This window comes from Galeopterus variegatus, unplaced genomic scaffold (genome assembly GCF_000696425.1).
Source record: "Galeopterus variegatus unplaced genomic scaffold, G_variegatus-3.0.2 Scaffold1630, whole genome shotgun sequence".
Classification (NCBI taxonomy): domain Eukaryota; kingdom Metazoa; phylum Chordata; class Mammalia; order Dermoptera; family Cynocephalidae; genus Galeopterus; species Galeopterus variegatus.
In genome coordinates, this window is record NW_007727741.1 from 222727 (window position 1) to 245779 (window position 23053).

The following is a 23053-nucleotide window of genomic DNA, read 5'->3' on the forward strand; positions in this document are numbered from 1 at the left end:
AAAAAAAAAAAGATCTTGAAAGGTACAAAAACCAAATAGATATCAAACTTCTCATAAGGAAACTAGTCTCTAGAAAACAATGAAACAATAACTTTAAATCTTAAAGGAAAATCATTTCAAATTTGAAGATGTATATCCAACTATGGATCAAAAGTTAAGGTAAGTAAAGACATTTTGAAAAATGTTAGAACTCTAAAAAAAAAAATTTATCACTCATGGTACCGTGTATGAAAAGAAATCCGTTCAGCAGTACAAAAAAGAAATAGAAGGAAAAAGGGAAACTGCGCTTACATTTTTTTAAAAGTAAAGAAAGAAAATAGATTTATTGGGTCTTGAGGCCTGGGATGTTATTCTTCAAGCAGTAGGAGTTTAGCAAAGTAAAAGTGTATTTCTGCCTCCCCTACAGGTAGAACACACTGCTTAATCCTCAGCAAATAAATATAGCACCATAATACTGTTTATATGGTTCCCAGATGGTTTACATTTTTTAACTTAACTTACAGAAAAAGCATAGAAGGCTTAATTACAATTACAGTACAGAATGTAAATGTTAGTAACCTTTACTATAATAATAAAAGTAAAAGTATAAGAGAACAAAAGGCAGGTGAGGGAAGAGAGTGGGGATGGAGGGCACGTAAGCATGCTAAATAAACTCAACACCAAAGACACAACCTGAAGTCAGAGGTTCTCAAACCTTTTGGTCTCAGGACCCGTATAATACTCTTAAAAAAGTACTGAGGACTCCTCTCACCACTAGTGAATGCCTGTTTATGTAGGTTACACTGATATTCACCATATTAGAAATTAAAATAAACTTTAAATAGCTATTTTAAAATTATTTTTAAAATAGCAATAAACCCATGATAAGTTTAACATAAACATATTTTTATGAAAAACTAATTTCCAAAGCAAAATAAGGTTAAGTGAAAAGAAGAGCATTGTTTTACATTTTTGTAAATCTCTTTAGTGAGTGGCTTAACAGAAGATCATTAAATTCTCGTATTTGCATCTGCACTCAATCTGCTGAAACATGCTGTTCTGGATGCAGCATACAGAAAAATCCTGCCTCACAGGGATATGTGTTTGGAAAGAGAAGGATCTGGCAGACACCCTGACAGGGTATCAGGGACTACCAGAAGTCCTTAGACCATGACTTTCAGAATCTCTTTCGAGGTAAAGAGTTTCAGCCTAAGCATAGTAAGTTGAAAAATAAAATTATAAAAATATTTTAAGCTACCGTCATGGTAACTACCAGAATAACTTACTTAAAAATCAGTGAAGTTCATTAAAAAGAGTTTACGCATAGTAAGTTGAAAAATAAAATTATAAAAATATTTTAAGCTACAGTCATGGTAACTACCAGAATAACTTACTTAAAAATCAGTGAAGTTCATTAAAAAGAGTTTACCTCTGAAGAGTTGCTTTTGGAAAGTAAGAGAAAACAAGGAGAATAACTTTTCATTTTATAGTTTTCTTCATATTCCATTTGAATTTTTCTCCTTATATACAGTTATTACGTAAAAAACTTTAAAACTACTTAAAAATTTTCAAGGACAACCTTCATCAATGGGCAACTGTATCCCCATAAGACTGCACTAAATATTTCTCCTCTTGTCCTCAGGCACTTCTAAAATACACTTATCACTATGCTGTAAGTGCACATTGACTTATCTGCTTCACCAACCAGATTGTCAAGTTCTTATAAGTAGACAATAATGTATCCTATCTATTATTATTTCCCCAGTGCCTAATAGCAGCAAGTACTCAGCAAATATCTCGTGAATTAATTGCCTGTTGGAAAGTCCATGAAATGAGGCCAAGTAATTCCAGTATTTAACTACAATTTTTTTAGTTAATACATACATCCACAGACATACCCACCACAAATTTGTATCCTAATTTATAAATGGCATATGACTCTTTACTTAATAATTTTCATTACGACAAAAATAACTAAAAGACTAAGGAGAAAAATAGAGTTGAGCTCTTTCAAAATGACTAGAAAATTTCAGATCAAATACTTAGTTACACTTGCTATAGTTACAAGTTATTTTTCCTTTTAATCCACTAGACTGAGTAGGATATGTATAGTAAAAACCAGATGTGACTAAAAGGTATTTAACAGCGTATAATTTCTTATATGTTTCATTGATAATATTAGCTGTTTTTATTTGTTTTTCTAATGAATGTTTACTACTTTTGTTTTATTTATAGTAGGAAAAATGCATTAAGTTCATTAATAGCAGTAATATTTTTATATTTTGGTCAAATAACTAATTCACCCATCTTTCAGTATTACTTCCTTTAATATGTCTACAAAATCCTATAGGTATATTCTACTTTTAGATCATAACTAAGCCATTGATTAACTCCTTCTAAAACTATACAGTCTTTAATATCCTCTTTTCTATTATTTTAAAAATGAATAAAATCACCACTGAAATGCTTACTATACTAAAAACCTCATCAAATATTATTTCCCAAGTAAACTGTGGGAAACTAAAATAACTGTAGGTATTTTAAGTATATTTTAATGTTTCATTCTAATACAACTAAGTATAACTGTTATAATAAATAGGGTTTTAAAACACTGCAATAAACAGATTTTACCTTTAGTACTGAAGTCATGAACACAGAGAGGCCCATTAGAATAAAAATCATTAGCCCTGTAACCCGCTGTTCACGAATTCCCAAAAACTTGGGTTGTTCCCCTGGAGCAGAACATTCAGATTCAACTTTTAAGCTGTTGACATGACTTATTGACAACACTGTTGCAGCCACAAACCATGGAAGTCCCATGACAGAGCAAACTCCCAACATTACACCAACCATGAGCAAATCAAGATGATAGCCAGCTCCTTTCTGAAAAGCAAAATGAACATGAATATTGGTAAGTCTAAATTGTTCTTTCAGTTTAAAATTCTATACCAATTATAAAGAGGGGAAAACATAATTTTCATTTTACATCTTTCAATGTTCTAATCATTATGAAAACACCTCAAATCCTTGAAGAAATCACAAGGCTTAATGCAAAATTTCAAAACTACCTTCAATTTGTGTTCCTTTCTGTTTATAATTACAGCTGTAATTTGTTGATCCATGAAGATGAGAATGGTACAAAGCAGAGCTGGAATAGCAGCAATTAATAAGGTCCACCAAGGATTATCTCCCAATGGGCTTATGATCCAACCCCTATTTGGATCAGTAGGCTGTTAAAATATTAGAGATAATAAAGAAAAAAGTTTATTTCCTGCATTGCACTAAATTTCTACAGCATAGACTAGGTCTATTCCAAAAAAATGCCAAGAGCTAGCAAAGAACTGAATTAAATCTTGGCATGTATGGTGAGTTATTTGTAAAGATAGCCACAGGAATTCTTCCCATCCTTACAAGCCATGTGACTTAAGCCACCCTTTCCAACGAGAGGCGGTATCTATTTCCCATCCCCTTGAAACTGGGATGACCTTATGACTTACTTTAACCCTTAGAATAAGGCCAAAGTGACACCGTGTGATTTATAAGGCTTGACCTCAAGAAACCTTGCAGCTTCTTCTCTAACCCTCTTGGAACCCTGAGACTATGATGCTGTTAAGTGAGTAAGCCTGGATAAGCTTTCTTAAGGATAAGACAATGTGGTGAAGGTGCGTACAAGGGACACAGGGACGGACACACACACACACACACACAACCCCAGCTGTTTCAACCATCTGAGCTGAGGCCTCAGGCATGTGAATGAAGCCACGTTGCCCCCATCAAGGCACTAGATGACTGTAGCCACATGAAAGATGCTAAACAAGACCAACTGACAAGACTACTACCCAGCTAAATCCAGTCCCAACTTCCACAGAATTATAAACAGATATAGCATTGTTGTTCAAAGGCAATACATTTTGAGGAAATTTGTTATGCAGGAATAAGCAAACCAGAGTGTCATTTTAAACATAGTATTATTTCTTGATCTCAGTGAAAGGTTAAACAGACTAAAATAAAATGATCTTCAGTATATTCCTTATTTCTGATCTCCTTTAAACCATCCGCTTCTAAAAGAAGTCATATAATTTGCTAAATTTAAATATAACCAATGACCCAACTCAAAATGTGCATACCCTTTTACCATACAACCATAAGCAAAGGGGGATGGAAGAAAACAGAGACCAGATGGAAAAATAAATATATATAAATTTTCAGAGAAAAAGGCAGAGAGAAATCAATTGGATGCTTGAATTAAACATCATCTTCTTGTAGAACACATTCCATTTTCTCCTGATTCTTCTGGAAACTATTACCTAGAGCTTTCCAATTATTGTCAGATACACCATCCTTCTAGAAATTTAACTCTTATAAATTTAGGTTAGGTTACTTCATTATAAAGAAATGAAAGGTGTTTGTTTCTCCCCAGAAAGCATACGAAGAAGTCCAGATAGGAAAGCAGACTCATATTTTTTAAATGGCTCCCAACTCCCCAACATGGATATTTTCATTCACTCTCTGAACTAGCTTCAATATTTTCCTAAGTAAGTTCACTTGTATCTTTTCACATTGTCATTTTTCATATGTGAGAAATACATACATAGTTTTTCCTTTCAAAGCATCAACTCTTCAAAAAGACTACACATATTTTTTAAAGAACTACTTAGGAGGCAGTGTCTTACTTTAAAGTTGTTTCATATTCCTAAGTAACAAATACCCACTTGTTGTAATACTTACCTCAAATTTTTCAGGAACATGAAGTTTAGGAGATGGAACTCCCACAAGGTAGTCAATTACAACCATTATTACTATTGTGAAAAATACAGCAAAATCACTGATTGTCGATCGCACCTATGTTAAAGGAATTATGTTAATATAAGCACAGAAATATTATGAGTCCTTTCTAAATAATTCATAACTTTCACAGATAAAATATGTCACTAGAAAGTATGGATGAGGTTTTAATTAGAATGTTATCTGTGAAATACATTTATATCTAATTCTTTCCTAAAAGATAAATACATTTCACTGCTAACCTACAACCTCTCACGGTACAATTATCCTCCTACTGTGAGCTCAGGCATGTAATATCCATTTTTCTCTATGAATAATTTCTTTATAACTATTTAGCATAAAGTATTAACTGCAAAAATATACTACAGTTTTGAAATAAACCAAGGAAATAAAAACTAAAAATATGAATATTAACAGAATTCCAAAATTATATCCCATTACCTTGGTAGGAAAATAACGCTTGGTCTTAAATTGCTTAAGGAATGAAGACAGAAAAAATGTTGTGAAAAATAAGATGACACACCAAAAGAGCACATCTGGAATATAAGGTCCATGAAGACTACAAGCTGATCCTACAAATACACCATGAAAGGCTTTACATTCCTGGAGAAAGGGAGAAGAAAATAAAAAGAGATGAAGGGGATTCTTAAATATCCAATAAATCATTAATGAACTTCAGTAACACTGAGATGCTACTGATTACATCATAAAATATACCATAATTTTATGTTTCACTTAGAAAAGACATTTCAAGGTTAACTATATCACAACATCAATTGCAAAATACATCCTGAGTTCAGAGACGTTATGATTTCAAAAATATGTGCATCTTAAATCACTGAAATATAGTATTTTGCCAAGTTACTTCATATACTCCTTTCTTTCGATTCAATATTCCCTTTAATGAAAGGCTTATAGTGAGTATTAACTGTGAAATGTTTTCTCTGCATTCTTGCTGGTACACAATTTTACTGTCTTTCCTATATTTCAGGTGGTTTTAAAAAAAGGCAGTAGACAGAAAATCACTACTATGCCCTTTTATGATGCTGAATGACAGATGGGTTTTCTCTGCATTCTTGCTGGTACACAATTTTACTGTCTTTCCTATATTTCAGGTGGTTTAAAAAAAAGGCAGTAGACAGAAAATCACTACTATGCCCTTTTATGATGCTGAATGACAGATGGTTCCAGTACTAAATTCAAACCAGTCCTAAAAATTCTGCTTAGCTTTTCTGACTTATTCAAGACCTTAGGATTAAAAGCATGAGACCATGAGCAGTAAAGTGATCACTAAGATAATATTTCCATTAACAAAATCAATAATATAATATCACCAATAATATTGCATTATGTAATTCAATTACAGAAATCTATTAACTTAATTTTCCTTTTGGGGGCAGGAGGGTGGGGGAAATAACTGAAGGGCAACAGAGATTTACAAAAGAACATGCCACTAAAATCCTCATTTTTCTTACTTGTATTCTAATGAGGCTCATTTAACAAAACAATTCAGGTCTACAAAAAGAAAAAAAAAATTAAATGTTCCATTATTTTCCATTTCCATGTGCTGAGATTAGTAAACCTAATCCAATCCAAATAAAAACAAAAAGGAAAACACCCAAAACCTGACATCACCCTTTTGGATATCAAGAAACCACACTGAAAAGACCTATATCTATAATATCAAGACATCCTGGCCATCACGAAATGAATTCTTTTTAACAAATCACTTTTATTTGAACACTTCTATTAATTATAACACTTCCATAACAAATGACATTTTCAATATAAAATATTAAAACATGAATCCAAGTTGATTACTGATTTTTACTACTTTAAATCAGCACTGTCCAACAGAACTTTCTGTAATGAAAATGTTATATACCTACACTGTCCAATACAGAAGGCAGTAGTCACAGGAAGTGTTTGAGCACTTGAAATGTGCCTTGTCAACGGAGAAACTGAACATTTAATTAACTGTATATAATTTTAACTAATTTCAATAAGACACATGTGGCTAATGACTACTGCATAGGACAGCACAGCCTTAAATCATCAATGGAGTAAAATTTCAGATGATATTCTTCAAATTATATAGTTAGGGGCTAATCGTCACCTTTACTGAGAAAGGAATAACCTACAGTAGGATATATGGTATGAAAAGCAAAATAAATCTCAGGGGGTCTTGGTTTTAATTCTGACTGCTAGCATTACTTTACATTTTTATTCCTAACTCCCAACTTTGGAAGTGTCCAAAATAGATATTATAAGGCTAGGACATTTCCACACAGAATACAAGCATCTTTAATAGTATTTGGAACACAGTAGGTGCTCATTAAACATTTTTGTCCTTTTTCCTTTCTCTTCCCTTAGTGCTTGAGTCAGTCAGACTAGTCTCTGAGTTAGACAAGGTTCACTTAGATATTCAGGACATGAGCACAGCACTCATGATCTTCTACATAGCTGTCCATGGAGCAGATGAACTGATAAAAAGACAGGACAAGTAGATACAGACTGCTGTAACTTTAATATGCAGTATATGTAACAACAGTCCTACTAAACACTTCCTTGCAATTTATCAATCTGAGTGGAATTAGAAACAAGAAGTATATTCACATCTTTTTAATAATTGTATCTTGGAAGTCAAATATAGTCCACCTTTATCTCCCTTACCAGCAGCTCCTTTCTTTTCAGCCTATACTTTCTAGTGCATAATACATAAAAAACTGGCAACTACTATTTAGTTAAAACAATGCAATATTCTGAAAATGTATTATATATCTATCAATCAAAAAGAAAATAGGCATTATCAGAAAAAGCTAAGAGCCAGAATAATATATATTAACAAAATCCTTTATTTTGTAATATACTTACAGAAACAGTGAGATTTCCCCAGGAAATATCATGTGCTGTTATATTCTGCTTCTCCCATAGCTCTAGAGTTTCATTGTTAGGGTTAGGAGGTTCAATACATAAACATCTGAGAAATTAGAGTAGAATAAATTTTTAAGCATCCTGCATTTCATGTTTACATTTTACTAAAGCAATTACACAATATGGTGGCTTTTAATTTCTTAACTTTTGTCCCATGTTGAAAAGCACGGAGACTAGAAAGTGAACATACATCAGAAACAACAGAATGTAATAAGGTTTGGGTTATACAAGTATAAATAAATATAACTAATACAAATATCAACAAAATATTTACTTAATGAAACTCTTAAGGTATATCTCTTAGGAGCGGTACTAATTTCTTTAAAAATTTGAGAAGATACCACCCTGTTTAGCAAGACTACTCTCCACTAAATTTTACCTACTCAACCTCCATAGCAGTTACTAACTGCTGCCACCACCCACTCCCTACAACATGTATAAATTCCCAATAAAAGTTACACTACTATTGATTCCTTGTATTCTGACAAGCCCTACCTACTCACACTCACCCTTTATTGATCTTAAGAATCATTCTTAAAGAAATAAATAAAACATAGTTTTTCATCAAGGCAGAATTTGGAATTAGGAGAGTCATAATAAGATCAGAGAATTCAGTTCATATCAGAACTATTTCAACTTCCTAAAAAAGCTACAAATATGCATAAGCAAAGAAACCTTTATATGTTTCATTGATAATATTAGCTGTTTTTATTTGTTTTTCTAATGAATGTTTACTACTTTTGTTTTATTTATAGTAGGAAAAATGCATTAAGTTCATTAATAGCAGTAATATTTTTATATTTTGGTCAAATAACTAATTCACCCATCTTTCAGTATTACTTCCTTTAATATGTCTACAAAATCCTATAGGTATATTCTACTTTTAGATCATAACTAAGCCATTGATTAACTCCTTCTAAAACTATACAGTCTTTAATATCCTCTTTTCTATTATTTTTAAAATGAATAAAATCACCACTGAAATGCTTACTATACTAAAAACCTCATCAAATATTATTTCCCAAGTAAACTGTGGGAAACTAAAATAACTGTAGGTATTTTAAGTATATTTTAATGTTTCATTCTAATACAACTAAGTATAACTGTTATAATAAATAGGGTTTTAAAACACTGCAATAAACAGATTTTACCTTTAGTACTGAAGTCATGAACACAGAGAGGCCCATTAGAATAAAAATCATTAGCCCTGTAACCCGCTGTTCACGAATTCCCAAAAACTTGGGTTGTTCCCCTGGAGCAGAACATTCAGATTCAACTTTTAAGCTGTTGACATGACTTATTGACAACACTGTTGCAGCCACAAACCATGGAAGTCCCATGACAGAGCAAACTCCCAACATTACACCAACCATGAGCAAATCAAGATGATAGCCAGCTCCTTTCTGAAAAGCAAAATGAACATGAATATTGGTAAGTCTAAATTGTTCTTTCAGTTTAAAATTCTATACCAATTATAAAGAGGGGAAAACATAATTTTCATTTTACATCTTTCAATGTTCTAATCATTATGAAAACACCTCAAATCCTTGAAGAAATCACAAGGCTTAATGCAAAATTTCAAAACTACCTTCAATTTGTGTTCCTTTCTGTTTATAATTACAGCTGTAATTTGTTGATCCATGAAGATGAGAATGGTACAAAGCAGAGCTGGAATAGCAGCAATTAATAAGGTCCACCAAGGATTATCTCCCAATGGGCTTATGATCCAACCCCTATTTGGATCAGTAGGCTGTTAAAATATTAGAGATAATAAAGAAAAAAGTTTATTTCCTGCATTGCACTAAATTTCTACAGCATAGACTAGGTCTATTCCAAAAAAATGCCAAGAGCTAGCAAAGAACTGAATTAAATCTTGGCATGTATGGTGAGTTATTTGTAAAGATAGCCACAGGAATTCTTCCCATCCTTACAAGCCATGTGACTTAAGCCACCCTTTCCAACGAGAGGCGGTATCTATTTCCCATCCCCTTGAAACTGGGATGACCTTATGACTTACTTTAACCCTTAGAATAAGGCCAAAGTGACACCGTGTGATTTATAAGGCTTGACCTCAAGAAACCTTGCAGCTTCTTCTCTAACCCTCTTGGAACCCTGAGACTATGATGCTGTTAAGTGAGTAAGCCTGGATAAGCTTTCTTAAGGATAAGACAATGTGGTGAAGGTGCGTACAAGGGACACAGGGACGGACACACACACACACACACACAACCCCAGCTGTTTCAACCATCTGAGCTGAGGCCTCAGGCATGTGAATGAAGCCACGTTGCCCCCATCAAGGCACTAGATGACTGTAGCCACATGAAAGATGCTAAACAAGACCAACTGACAAGACTACTACCCAGCTAAATCCAGTCCCAACTTCCACAGAATTATAAACAGATATAGCATTGTTGTTCAAAGGCAATACATTTTGAGGAAATTTGTTATGCAGGAATAAGCAAACCAGAGTGTCATTTTAAACATAGTATTATTTCTTGATCTCAGTGAAAGGTTAAACAGACTAAAATAAAATGATCTTCAGTATATTCCTTATTTCTGATCTCCTTTAAACCATCCGCTTCTAAAAGAAGTCATATAATTTGCTAAATTTAAATATAACCAATGACCCAACTCAAAATGTGCATACCCTTTTACCATACAACCATAAGCAAAGGGGGATGGAAGAAAACAGAGACCAGATGGAAAAATAAATATATATAAATTTTCAGAGAAAAAGGCAGAGAGAAATCAATTGGATGCTTGAATTAAACATCATCTTCTGGTAGAACACATTCCATTTTCTCCTGATTCTTCTGGAAACTATTACCTAGAGCTTTCCAATTATTGTCAGATACACCATCCTTCTAGAAATTTAACTCTTATAAATTTAGGTTAGGTTACTTCATTATAAAGAAATGAAAGGTGTTTGTTTCTCCCCAGAAAGCATACGAAGAAGTCCAGATAGGAAAGCAGACTCATATTTTTTAAATGGCTCCCAACTCCCCAACATGGATATTTTCATTCACTCTCTGAACTAGCTTCAATATTTTCCTAAGTAAGTTCACTTGTATCTTTTCACATTGTCATTTTTCATATGTGAGAAATACATACATAGTTTTTCCTTTCAAAGCATCAACTCTTCAAAAAGACTACACATATTTTTTAAAGAACTACTTAGGAGGCAGTGTCTTACTTTAAAGTTGTTTCATATTCCTAAGTAACAAATACCCACTTGTTTTAATACTTACCTCAAATTTTTCAGGAACATGAAGTTTAGGAGATGGAACTCCCACAAGGTAGTCAATTACAACCATTATTACTATTGTGAAAAATACAGCAAAATCACTGATTGTCGATCGCACCTATGTTAAAGGAATTATGTTAATATAAGCACAGAAATATTATGAGTCCTTTCTAAATAATTCATAACTTTCACAGATAAAATATGTCACTAGAAAGTATGGATGAGGTTTTAATTAGAATGTTATCTGTGAAATACATTTATATCTAATTCTTTCCTAAAAGATAAATACATTTCACTGCTAACCTACAACCTCTCACGGTACAATTATCCTCCTACTGTGAGCTCAGGCATGTAATATCCATTTTTCTCTATGAATAATTTCTTTATAACTATTTAGCATAAAGTATTAACTGCAAAAATATACTACAGTTTTGAAATAAACCAAGGAAATAAAAACTAAAAATATGAATATTAACAGAATTCCAAAATTATATCCCATTACCTTGGTAGGAAAATAACGCTTGGTCTTAAATTGCTTAAGGAATGAAGACAGAAAAAATGTTGTGAAAAATAAGATGACACACCAAAAGAGCACATCTGGAATATAAGGTCCATGAAGACTACAAGCTGATCCTACAAATACACCATGAAAGGCTTTACATTCCTGGAGAAAGGGAGAAGAAAATAAAAAGAGATGAAGGGGATTCTTAAATATCCAATAAATCATTAATGAACTTCAGTAACACTGAGATGCTACTGATTACATCATAAAATATACCATAATTTTATGTTTCACTTAGAAAAGACATTTCAAGGTTAACTATATCACAACATCAATTGCAAAATACATCCTGAGTTCAGAGACGTTATGATTTCAAAAATATGTGCATCTTAAATCACTGAAATATAGTATTTTGCCAAGTTACTTCATATACTCCTTTCTTTCGATTCAATATTCCCTTTAATGAAAGGCTTATAGTGAGTATTAACTGTGAAATGTTTTCTCTGCATTCTTGCTGGTACACAATTTTACTGTCTTTCCTATATTTCAGGTGGTTTAAAAAAAAGGCAGTAGACAGAAAATCACTACTATGCCCTTTTATGATGCTGAATGACAGATGGTTCCAGTACTAAATTCAAACCAGTCCTAAAAATTCTGCTTAGCTTTTCTGACTTATTCAAGACCTTAGGATTAAAAGCATGAGACCATGAGCAGTAAAGTGATCACTAAGATAATATTTCCATTAACAAAATCAATAATATAATATCACCAATAATATTGCATTATGTAATTCAATTACAGAAATCTATTAACTTAATTTTCCTTTTGGGGGCAGGAGGGTGGGGGAAATAACTGAAGGCAACAGAGATTTACAAAAGAACATGCCACTAAAATCCTCATTTTTCTTACTTGTATTCTAATGAGGCTCATTTAACAAAACAATTCAGGTCTACAAAAAGAAAAAAAAAATTAAATGTTCCATTATTTTCCATTTCCATGTGCTGAGATTAGTAAACCTAATCCAATCCAAATAAAAACAAAAAGGAAAACACCCAAAACCTGACATCACCCTTTTGGATATCAAGAAACCACACTGAAAAGACCTATATCTATAATATCAAGACATCCTGGCCATCACGAAATGAATTCTTTTTAACAAATCACTTTTATTTGAACACTTCTATTAATTATAACACTTCCATAACAAATGACATTTTCAATATAAAATATTAAAACATGAATCCAAGTTGATTACTGATTTTTACTACTTTAAATCAGCACTGTCCAACAGAACTTTCTGTAATGAAAATGTTATATACCTACACTGTCCAATACAGAAGGCAGTAGTCACAGGAAGTGTTTGAGCACTTGAAATGTGCCTTGTCAACGGAGAAACTGAACATTTAATTAACTGTATATAATTTTAACTAATTTCAATAAGATACATGTGGCTAATGACTACTGCATAGGACAGCACAGCCTTAAATCATCAATGGAGTAAAATTTCAGATGATATTCTTCAAATTATATAGTTAGGGGCTAATCGTCACCTTTACTGAGAAAGGAATAACCTACAGTAGGATATATGGTATGAAAAGCAAAATAAATCTCAGGGGGTCTTGGTTTTAATTCTGACTGCTAGCATTACTTTACATTTTTATTCCTAACTCCCAACTTTGGAAGTGTCCAAAATAGATATTATAAGGCTAGGACATTTCCACACAGAATACAAGCATCTTTAATAGTATTTGGAACACAGTAGGTGCTCATTAAACATTTTTGTCCTTTTTCCTTTCTCTTCCCTTAGTGCTTGAGTCAGTCAGACTAGTCTCTGAGTTAGACAAGGTTCACTTAGATATTCAGGACATGAGCACAGCACTCATGATCTTCTACATAGCTGTCCATGGAGCAGATGAACTGATAAAAAGACAGGACAAGTAGATACAGACTGCTGTAACTTTAATATGCAGTATATGTAACAACAGTCCTACTAAACACTTCCTTGCAATTTATCAATCTGAGTGGAATTAGAAACAAGAAGTATATTCACATCTTTTTAATAATTGTATCTTGGAAGTCAAATATAGTCCACCTTTATCTCCCTTACCAGCAGCTCCTTTCTTTTCAGCCTATACTTTCTAGTGCATAATACATAAAAAACTGGCAACTACTATTTAGTTAAAACAATGCAATATTCTGAAAATGTATTATATATCTATCAATCAAAAAGAAAATAGGCATTATCAGAAAAAGCTAAGAGCCAGAATAATATATATTAACAAAATCCTTTATTTTGTAATATACTTACAGAAACAGTGAGATTTCCCCAGGAAATATCATGTGCTGTTATATTCTGCTTCTCCCATAGCTCTAGAGTTTCATTGTTAGGGTTAGGAGGTTCAATACATAAACATCTGAGAAATTAGAGTAGAATAAATTTTTAAGCATCCTGCATTTCATGTTTACATTTTACTAAAGCAATTACACAATATGGTGGCTTTTAATTTCTTAACTTTTGTCCCATGTTGAAAAGCACGGAGACTAGAAAGTGAACATACATCAGAAACAACAGAATGTAATAAGGTTTGGGTTATACAAGTATAAATAAATATAACTAATACAAATATCAACAAAATATTTACTTAATGAAACTCTTAAGGTATATCTCTTAGGAGCGGTACTAATTTCTTTAAAAATTTGAGAAGATACCACCCTGTTTAGCAAGACTACTCTCCACTAAATTTTACCTACTCAACCTCCATAGCAGTTACTAACTGCTGCCACCACCCACTCCCTACAACATGTATAAATTCCCAATAAAAGTTACACTACTATTGATTCCTTGTATTCTGACAAGCCCTACCTACTCACACTCACCCTTTATTGATCTTAAGAATCATTCTTAAAGAAATAAATAAAACATAGTTTTTCATCAAGGCAGAATTTGGAATTAGGAGAGTCATAATAAGATCAGAGAATTCAGTTCATATCAGAACTATTTCAACTTCCTAAAAAAGCTACAAATATGCATAAGCAAAGAAACCTCTAAATGTGAATTTAAAAATGAAAAGAAACAAACATGAATATTCTCAATTAGATTATGAACTGTGAGTAAAGGCAAGAAGACAGGATTTGGAGTCCATCCAAGGCTCTATCATTCACAAGCTGTTTGACCTATACAGGTTTTAACCTCCCAGACCCTCAGTTTCCTCATACACAAAAAGGGCTATGGTATGAGTGAACAATTAAATAACACCACGATGAATTAGGCAATGCTGCTAACACAGTATCTGCAGACGCTCACAGACTGTTAGCTGAAAGCTGTTCACATGTAATTACTCAGTTAACCAGAAGGAATCATTGCTCTACCTGGCTGGCACTAACTATGAAAGTAATATTCATAAAAATCAAAGAAGCAAAGGGCAGGAAAATAGAGAAGACAAAAAACATATATATTAAAAAAAATTACCGTGTTTAAGAGCAAAGAAGATAGCATATAATAAATTTAACATCAGTGTCACTAAGATTTTCAAACAGCTTAGTGTCTTACAGGAGATTTTGTATCCCTCCCTATTCTGCCCATCAAAGTTGAGGTTGTACAAGGAAAGCAAGAGAAGGCAGCAGGAGAAGACATATGGAGGGAAGGAGAAGAGTACAGGGATTTGGGGCTTAGATGGGTAGAAGGAAAAAAACTATATCCTTTTTGTCTTTGGTAATCACATTTCTCCATGTAGTCAATCAAAAGCAGTACCACCTTTACACCAAGACAGCTCCTGGGGGCATCCACTTAGATGCATCTAATTTTAACAGCCTATTTTACTTTTCCTAAATATATTTGCCAACCTTCTGTAACTGTTTACACATTACTTTTCAAATTCTATTCATTCTAGTTTAAAAATATTTTCATACATGCTTATCGCAAAGAAAACACTCCACTAAACAGCCTATGAAAGTGTACTGAAAATCCACTAAAAAAAAACTTTCAGTAAAAACTAACAAACTTCAAAAAAAAATTAAGATACAAAATGTGAGGAATATATAAATACAAAAAATATATCCGATATCCTACTATGTATCTAGGATTTGATTAAAGAATATGATAGCCATTATAATTGCCTGATTCAAATATATGGTGGGTTAGTTGCCAGTCAAATTTAAATTGGCCAATCCATTTCAAGCAAAAGACTAAAAACACACACTTGAATAAGTTACTTCAGTGAACAAAAACGATTTGATCCCTTGTATTTACGTCTATTGAGTGCTTACCCAAAATCTCATCTAAAGCAAATATGTCAACTAGTTGGGTGGTTACAGCTAGATACAGTGAGTATCACTTTACAAAAAACCCATTTTCATAGGAACTGACATCTCTACAAAAATACATTTTAATATTAGGGGGAAAGAGAAACACTTACGAGTAGCTGGTCAGTTCATCTAAGTTGTTGTGCATATTAAATGCATATATTTCTCCTAAATGAAAGAGCTTCTCCAAAGCTTCGTAGATGAATATGATACAAATGAGAGCTGCAAAAGCCTCCTCTGTAAATCGAGTAATATAACATACAAGGCTGCTTGCATCAGTTGCAACCAAAACAATGCACAAGAAAGAAGTCCACAGACCAATGCTGGTTCTTAAAGATAGATAGGAAAGGTGATAATCTCTGTTTAGAAAGAAAAATGTTAACGTGATTAACATATGTGGAATAGTATTTGTAACCAAAAATCTTGATAACAAGCAATAAGAACAGCACAAAAACATATAATTCCTGAAAAAGAGACTGAATCATGCAATGACAAAATAATGTCTGGAGAAAGCTCTATGCGTTTTTTCTGCTTCAACAGAAGACTAGCTTCTTATTAACTGATTTGTTGGTTATTATACTCATATAAAAGATTTACAGTGAGAATCTACTAAGCAATAAATAGTTCAAAATCATCAGACCTCACTTAAGGAGATGTTATAGGGAGTAAATGGGAGATATGCGGTCTGCAGGTAAGAACAACTGCACCTGACTCCTTCTGAAGACCCAGAAGCTCTACGTGACAATATGATAGTAACACCCACAGTTCCAACATCACTACCATCACCACCACCACCTCCTTTCTCACCACTGTCACTACAGAAAGTGATTTCTGTTTTAAATTTCAAATAAGAAATTACTACCAGAGTCTATATTTCACGTCATTGCATTCTCTTGTACAATGACAGATTAGAATCAGAATCAGCTTGTTTAGTGAGGACAGAATCAGAAAGAGATTTAGATTAATCACATTATATTTAATAGCACCGAGCTGTTTCAGGCTAAAACATTCAACTGCACTTATGTCACAAAAGAAACAGTCCTGGCCATGTCAAAGGCAAAGTCTTCTAGCTACAGTACTCTGTATTCATTCTCATACTGTGAACAATCGTGCCAGTGGAAACTGATACTTCACTCTGATTGCCTCAATCCTCTCTCTGTTGAACAGAACTGACTGGTAAAGTCGGCTTGGGCCTTCAAGAGCCACCTCTTTCTAAATTTCCTGTATAAGACCAAAATGTCATCTAACGAAGAATTCAGATTAACATCTTCTTACTGGTTTAAATTTGCAAGCACGAAGGATCCTTATTGCCCTCAAGTGATTTTCTTATCAGTATTGAAATCCACTGATTATAATTTATACTCAAGGGCAACCTTATTTTTTTCATTTCCAAGTTACTGGGGTAGGGAAGGTGGTAGAGGATAGGGTAGGGCTGACCACACAGCAGCCCAAAAATATTGAAAACACATATATTAATCAGATCCTCTTTATCAGTTATTAAATACATAATGCACTTTTAACTAAGTTAATAAACAATATAATATATAATCATACATATATGCAAACACAAGTGACAAAGTAGAGAACTAGTACTTACCTGCAGAATTTAAATAAAATTTTTTCAAACACTAGAACTGGGCCTGTGCTCCCCAATATTGTTAGAGGTTGCCCAGCAAACAATGAATAGGCAATCCCAGTTAGTGATGCTCCAAAGAGAGACTCTATTGCACTCTGTTTAAGGAAAAAGGAAATGAATAACAGCTATACATCATAAACATATTTCTAACCTATTATAACACATGTAAGATATCTGAAAAATAAAATACTAATCAAGTAGTTATAAATATAAAGCAAACAACCTTGAGTCTTAAATTTAAATTTTAAACATGAAAAATTACAAACACATTTAAACACACAGGAAAAATTTTTTTTCTTTCTGCATATTAAAAGTGAACTTTTTGTCACCAACATAATTCAAAACTCAGTACTGTGGGATGCAAGGAGCAAAGAGTAAATGGAAGAGACACAAGGGCTTCAAGTTTATCTATAGATGTTTTATTTCTCAAGTCTGTGGTGAGTACAAAAGAGTATGTATTATTTTGAATACTTTTTTAATGTCTAAAATAGTTCATTTAAAAAATAGAAAACATAATAAATACTCAATATGGTAGTACAAAAAAAGAAGTGCTACAAAACAAAATCTTTTAAGTAGATGATAAATAAACATGTGATCCTACCTTTCTCGAATTGATTTCTAAAGAGCTATTTTCTAGATATTTTAAAGAAATCAATCTAATGATAGGCTTAATCAAATGATACAAAAAATGAAATACTTAACATAAATAAAAGAAAAGAAAAGAGTTTCTTTAAAAAATTCACAGCAACCATAAATGTGGAAGCATTTTGTCATTAGAGTTTGGCAAAAAGATAAAATGAGAAGATGAAAGACTAAGGGAAGTTTTAAATCAAAGCTAGGACAGTAATTTGGTACCACCACCACCACCATCGCATTCTAACAGGATCTGTTATGAGATGCTAAGGGGTGATGACACACTATGCCACTAGACAAAGAGGAGGGATCAGAGAGGAAAGAACAGTTTACCATTCACAAACATCAAACTGCAACACACTACTGGGAAGGAAAAGCCCGTTATCAGTGAAGGCAAGAAAGAGAGGCTTCTAAGAAACAATGCTCCTGAAATGAGAGGCAGCACAGCAGCAGGCAAAGAGCAGGGCTTCAGCACCGGATCTGGTGGGGAAGACTGGCTACTGTGAGGTGGTGACTATGGCCATAGCTTAACCTTTCTGAGCCCAAGCTTTCTCTTCTTAAATGGGAGTGATTATAGCTAGCAGAGCTTAATTAAGAGCAGCATTTGTGAAAACACCTAGTGAGCACAGTGACTGGCACATCAGAATGCACTCATTAAGCAGTAGCAATTCTCATCATCAGCTACAACAGCATCTTCCAAATTCAAAACCACAAGGTAACAGTGAAAGTATAATTCTACTATTAGAATAAAAACAGGATCAATACCCACATACAAATTTGTCTTTTGACAACATGATAAGTATCCATATTAATAATACACTTGTTAACTGTATAGGATAAATTTGTTTCCTTGCCTGGAAGACACTGTTAAACCATAATAAAATTCTTAGTTCAATTAGAATATGCATATCTAGGAATGAATTTAGGCAGAGCTTAAGTCAAAGGGAAAAAAAATGTCAAATGATACCAAGAGACAGAAGGTAAAAAAACTAAGAAGAGAAGCAAGGGCACAAAATTAAATAAGGTTCCCTCCCCCAACCTTGATTTGAAAAAGCAGGTATTGCCACGTGAAGACCTTCCTTTCACCCCACCCCAACCATCTTCTAATTGCTACACGTACTAGATGCAAAAATTTCCCATAACCAGAATTTTTCCCCTAATTTTTGAACTATTTCTACACGCATTCCCAAACGAAAACCTGTCTTTCCTCGAAAAAAAAACCACAGCTGCATTAACTGTTTGCCCTACCTCACTCCCACACTCAGAAGTTTTTTTAACCATCAGAAGCCCTACCCTTACCTTCCCCTCACACAGTCATGTGCCACATAATGATGTTTCACATATATAACAGTGGTTCTATAAGATTATAACAGCATTGGAAAATTCCTGTTGCCCAGTGATGTTGTAGATGTCACGGCTATTCTCATGTCATAACACAACACACTACTCACACATTTGTGGTGACGCTGGTATAAACAAACCTACTGCGAAATATGCTAAGGAGTGCCTAATTAACCACAGGGTGACCCTCCCATAAGGAGCTCAGACCTCTAAGACAAAGCCAACCATCTGACATATTAGGTCCAACCCCAAGTGAAAGAGTTGTTGTCTACTCTAGAATTCTTGCATTTTAAACGATTCCCATCTATCCCCATAGCAAAATAAGAGTTACTAAGTTAGCTAACACTCCGAGTGCAAGGCACAATCCCTACCCATAATTTAATTTTCATAACTTTGCAGGCATTATTCTAATCCCTATTTAACAAATGAGGAAAGTGAGGCACAGATAGATGAGACTCAGGAACATAATTAAAGGACTCACGCTCATGCAGCTAGTGGCCAGCAGAAATAACAGGAAAATTCATTGCTGCTCCCTTTCATAATGTACTTTCATGCAATGACAAGATGACCTACCGATGCATTTCTCAGAACATATCCCTGTGGTTAAGCGATGCATGACTGTACACCTCTCTACTGTACTGCTCCCCTACTCTAATAAGTCATCGAACACCCCTTGCTAATCTTTCCTCCTTTTCAAAACCTCTAGTTAAGTTTTTGCAAAATTACATCTTCCTAATTCCTCTTCTAGGGCTCTGATTGTGCACCTGTATCTACCTCTCTACTGTACTGCTCCCCTACTCTAATAAGTCATCGAACACCCCTTGCTAATCTTTCCTCCTTTTCAAAACCTCTAGTTTAGTTTTTGCAAAATTACATCTTCCTAATTCCTCTTCTAGGGCTCTGATTGTGCACCTGTATCTAATTTGCTGGGTTATTTTTCTCCTTTCATTCCATCCCTCCATTTCACCCCTCCTCCATTACATAAATCTAAGTAATCTCCCACTTTTTTCCTCTCCTTCTGTACCTATACATTTTCTCCCTTGTTAACCTCATCTATTCTCAGTTTCAACACTCACTGGTATCTGAATAATTCCCAATCTTTACACTTCCTTCTTAGCATTCTATAAACTTTGGAACTGCACCTCGTATTATTTCCATTTCTACTTGAAGTTCTAATAAAGCATCTGGAAACAAGCACATCATTTCCATATCATTTTCCTCTATAATACTCCTGCTTTCTCAGTCTCTATTATTTCAACTCCTATGGCTCTTCCTTTATCTCATACATGTGTGCCAAAGCACCCCATGACATAGTAACTACGTACATACTATCTTATTCTTTTCACTTAGGTCAGGATCCTTGAGGACAGGAGATACATACTGTTCTTACACTTGTCTATATCCTTCCAATGCCTAGGGCACTATCAGATGTACAAGGTACTGAATAGCAGGATGAGAAGGGCAGGCAGTGAGTGACAGTCCATGAGCAAAGAAGCAGCATCTCTGAGATGGTAACAGACGAAACGTATCTCCATGGGGACCAGCAGAGTTACATGGACAACTTATGACAAAACACACAGCAACTTACTAGAAATATGTACCTTTGAGACGATGATTAAAAACTAAGATTAAAAAATCTAAATAATCGAAAATAAATTCAGAGTTGAAAGAAAATTTCAGTTGTCAGGTTTATCTCACGTTTGGCTCATGAAGTACTTTAATTAAATAACTGTTATTTCTTAGCTGTGGCTATTTTTTTTAACATTTTACCTATAAAAAATGAATTTTCTCCCAAGAGTAAATATAATTAAATAAAATACACTTTAAGAACTTAAGGATTACAAGTTATCTCATTTAAATGTCATTAAAATGCACATAAGCCAAAAAAATGCCTTTGAAGTATTTACAAAGCACCACAGCTCCTAATACAGTATTACCGAGAACAGAAAAACATAAAAACTTTCATTTTAGTCACATCAAAGGATGGATACAGCTTCCAATTTGTTTTCCAAATAAAAGCTTTTGCTACTTTCACACAAATTTAATAACAGCAAAATTAAAGTAAACGCCAATTCAAAAATCCATCGTTTCCACAATTATGTTCTATTCTTCCAAACAGCCAAGTCTGGGCCTACGAGCCAGGGCTGACAAGTTAACCATATGGCTCTAACTAATCCTATGATCCCTTACAGGGTGAAGTAGCCCCATCAATAAGTTCCCTTACCCATAACCCACCCAGAATCAATTCAACTGGTCTCCCCCAACCCCAATCCACCCACCTCCCAAAAAACAATGTAAGCCTTTTACTCAGATTATAAAACCATTCATCCAGCAAGCCAGGATAAAATTTTTTTTTTTTTTTTTTTTTACCTCAACTGTGCATCTTCTCCTGTTCAAATGGCTTCCCCATGTTTTCCATAGCAATTACCTTGGGGGGAAGTCTGCTTTGGGACAGGTTAACCATGCTGTGGGTAGACTCTTCAAATAAAAGTATGAATAGTGAGACAAATGCATACAGACACTTGCCTCTGAAGAGCTAAGAGCCTGGCCACTACCAATCTTTGTACTCACTATTCTGCCTTCTGTAGCTTCTCCAAGCAGCCCTCCAAAAGTGATTACAGGAGACATACAGGCACAGTATAGGAAAAGAATCGAGGCCAGGCACTGCAGGCTTAATGCATCCTTGAAGTCACTCAAGAAAAAAGGTGCTTTCCTTTTGATGTCAAGTATCAAACCACCAAAAAGCCTAAATAGGTGAGATGAAACTCGTCAAACTGTACACTAGAGGATTCTAGCTAGTTCAAACTAAAACTATGGGCTACATAATACTGCTGGTGTCTAGTGTTTTGTCAACAAAAATTAAAATCCAATTTAAATCATGGTATGAATTATAGAAGATACACTCATTTAATCTAATCAACTGATGACAGAGGAAAGGTGAATCTCAGTAAGTTAAAAGCAACAAACATCTGTATTTTAGGGGCTATACAACAAAAAGATTGCAGGCAAATGATTTTATATGAGTAAATGTTATTTTGGATGCAAATATGCTAGGAAATATACAAGAAAAGTAAACAAAACCTAACAACCCATTCATGAAAATGTGCATAAGCAATTCTATTAATTATTGTCTACATCATAAATCTGAATGGTAACCTTCAAAAATTCCAGCAAGACCATTACAATCCAAATACCCTTTAATATGACTGTAGTATGCTATGCTTAGATGCGTGAATAGTGAAATAAATGATAATTTTAATAACTTTTAAAATTAGCACTTCAATCATATAAACATTTCTATCCAGCAAAAAAACCCTAAAAACTATTTCAGTATATTTAATTTATTGCATATGTAGTCAAACTAGTATATATATTAATAAAACTAGGAATTTTTAATGAGTAGATTAAAAATCTGTACTTTGCACATCAAACTATACCATTCAAAAAAAATTTTTTTTTAAATTAGACTTTTGGATACATATAACTTGAAAACCTTCCAGTAAAATATAAGCTATGTGAGGGTCAGAGATCTTTCTTTGCTCACTGCCATAATCTACAGTATCTTGAATACTGCTCGGGACATAGTAGTTATCCAGTAAGTACTGACGACTGAATCAATAAAAAAATTTTTTGACGCATAAAATAAATAATCATTTAAATTCCAAGTGCAGGTATATAGACAAAAAAAATTAATCTT

General features: G+C 33.6%; 1 protein-coding gene across 2 annotated transcripts in view; it reads right to left on the reverse strand.

Moving 5' to 3' along the window:
- SLC4A7 (solute carrier family 4, sodium bicarbonate cotransporter, member 7) overlaps positions 1–23053 on the reverse strand; it is a 65594-nt gene that overhangs the window by 20682 nt on the left and 21859 nt on the right. For both annotated transcript variants that reach the window (XM_008578104.1, XM_008578103.1), the window contains 8 exons: positions 21928–22102; positions 17344–17477; positions 15860–16105; positions 13753–13858; positions 11445–11606; positions 10947–11060; positions 9287–9448; positions 8850–9101 (listed from right to left, as the gene is read on the reverse strand). In XM_008578104.1, coding sequence (XP_008576326.1) covers positions 8850–9101; positions 9287–9448; positions 10947–11060; positions 11445–11606; positions 13753–13858; positions 15860–16105; positions 17344–17477; positions 21928–22102 — 1351 coding nt within the window. The remainder of the gene's footprint in view (positions 1–8849; positions 9102–9286; positions 9449–10946; positions 11061–11444; positions 11607–13752; positions 13859–15859; positions 16106–17343; positions 17478–21927; positions 22103–23053) is intronic.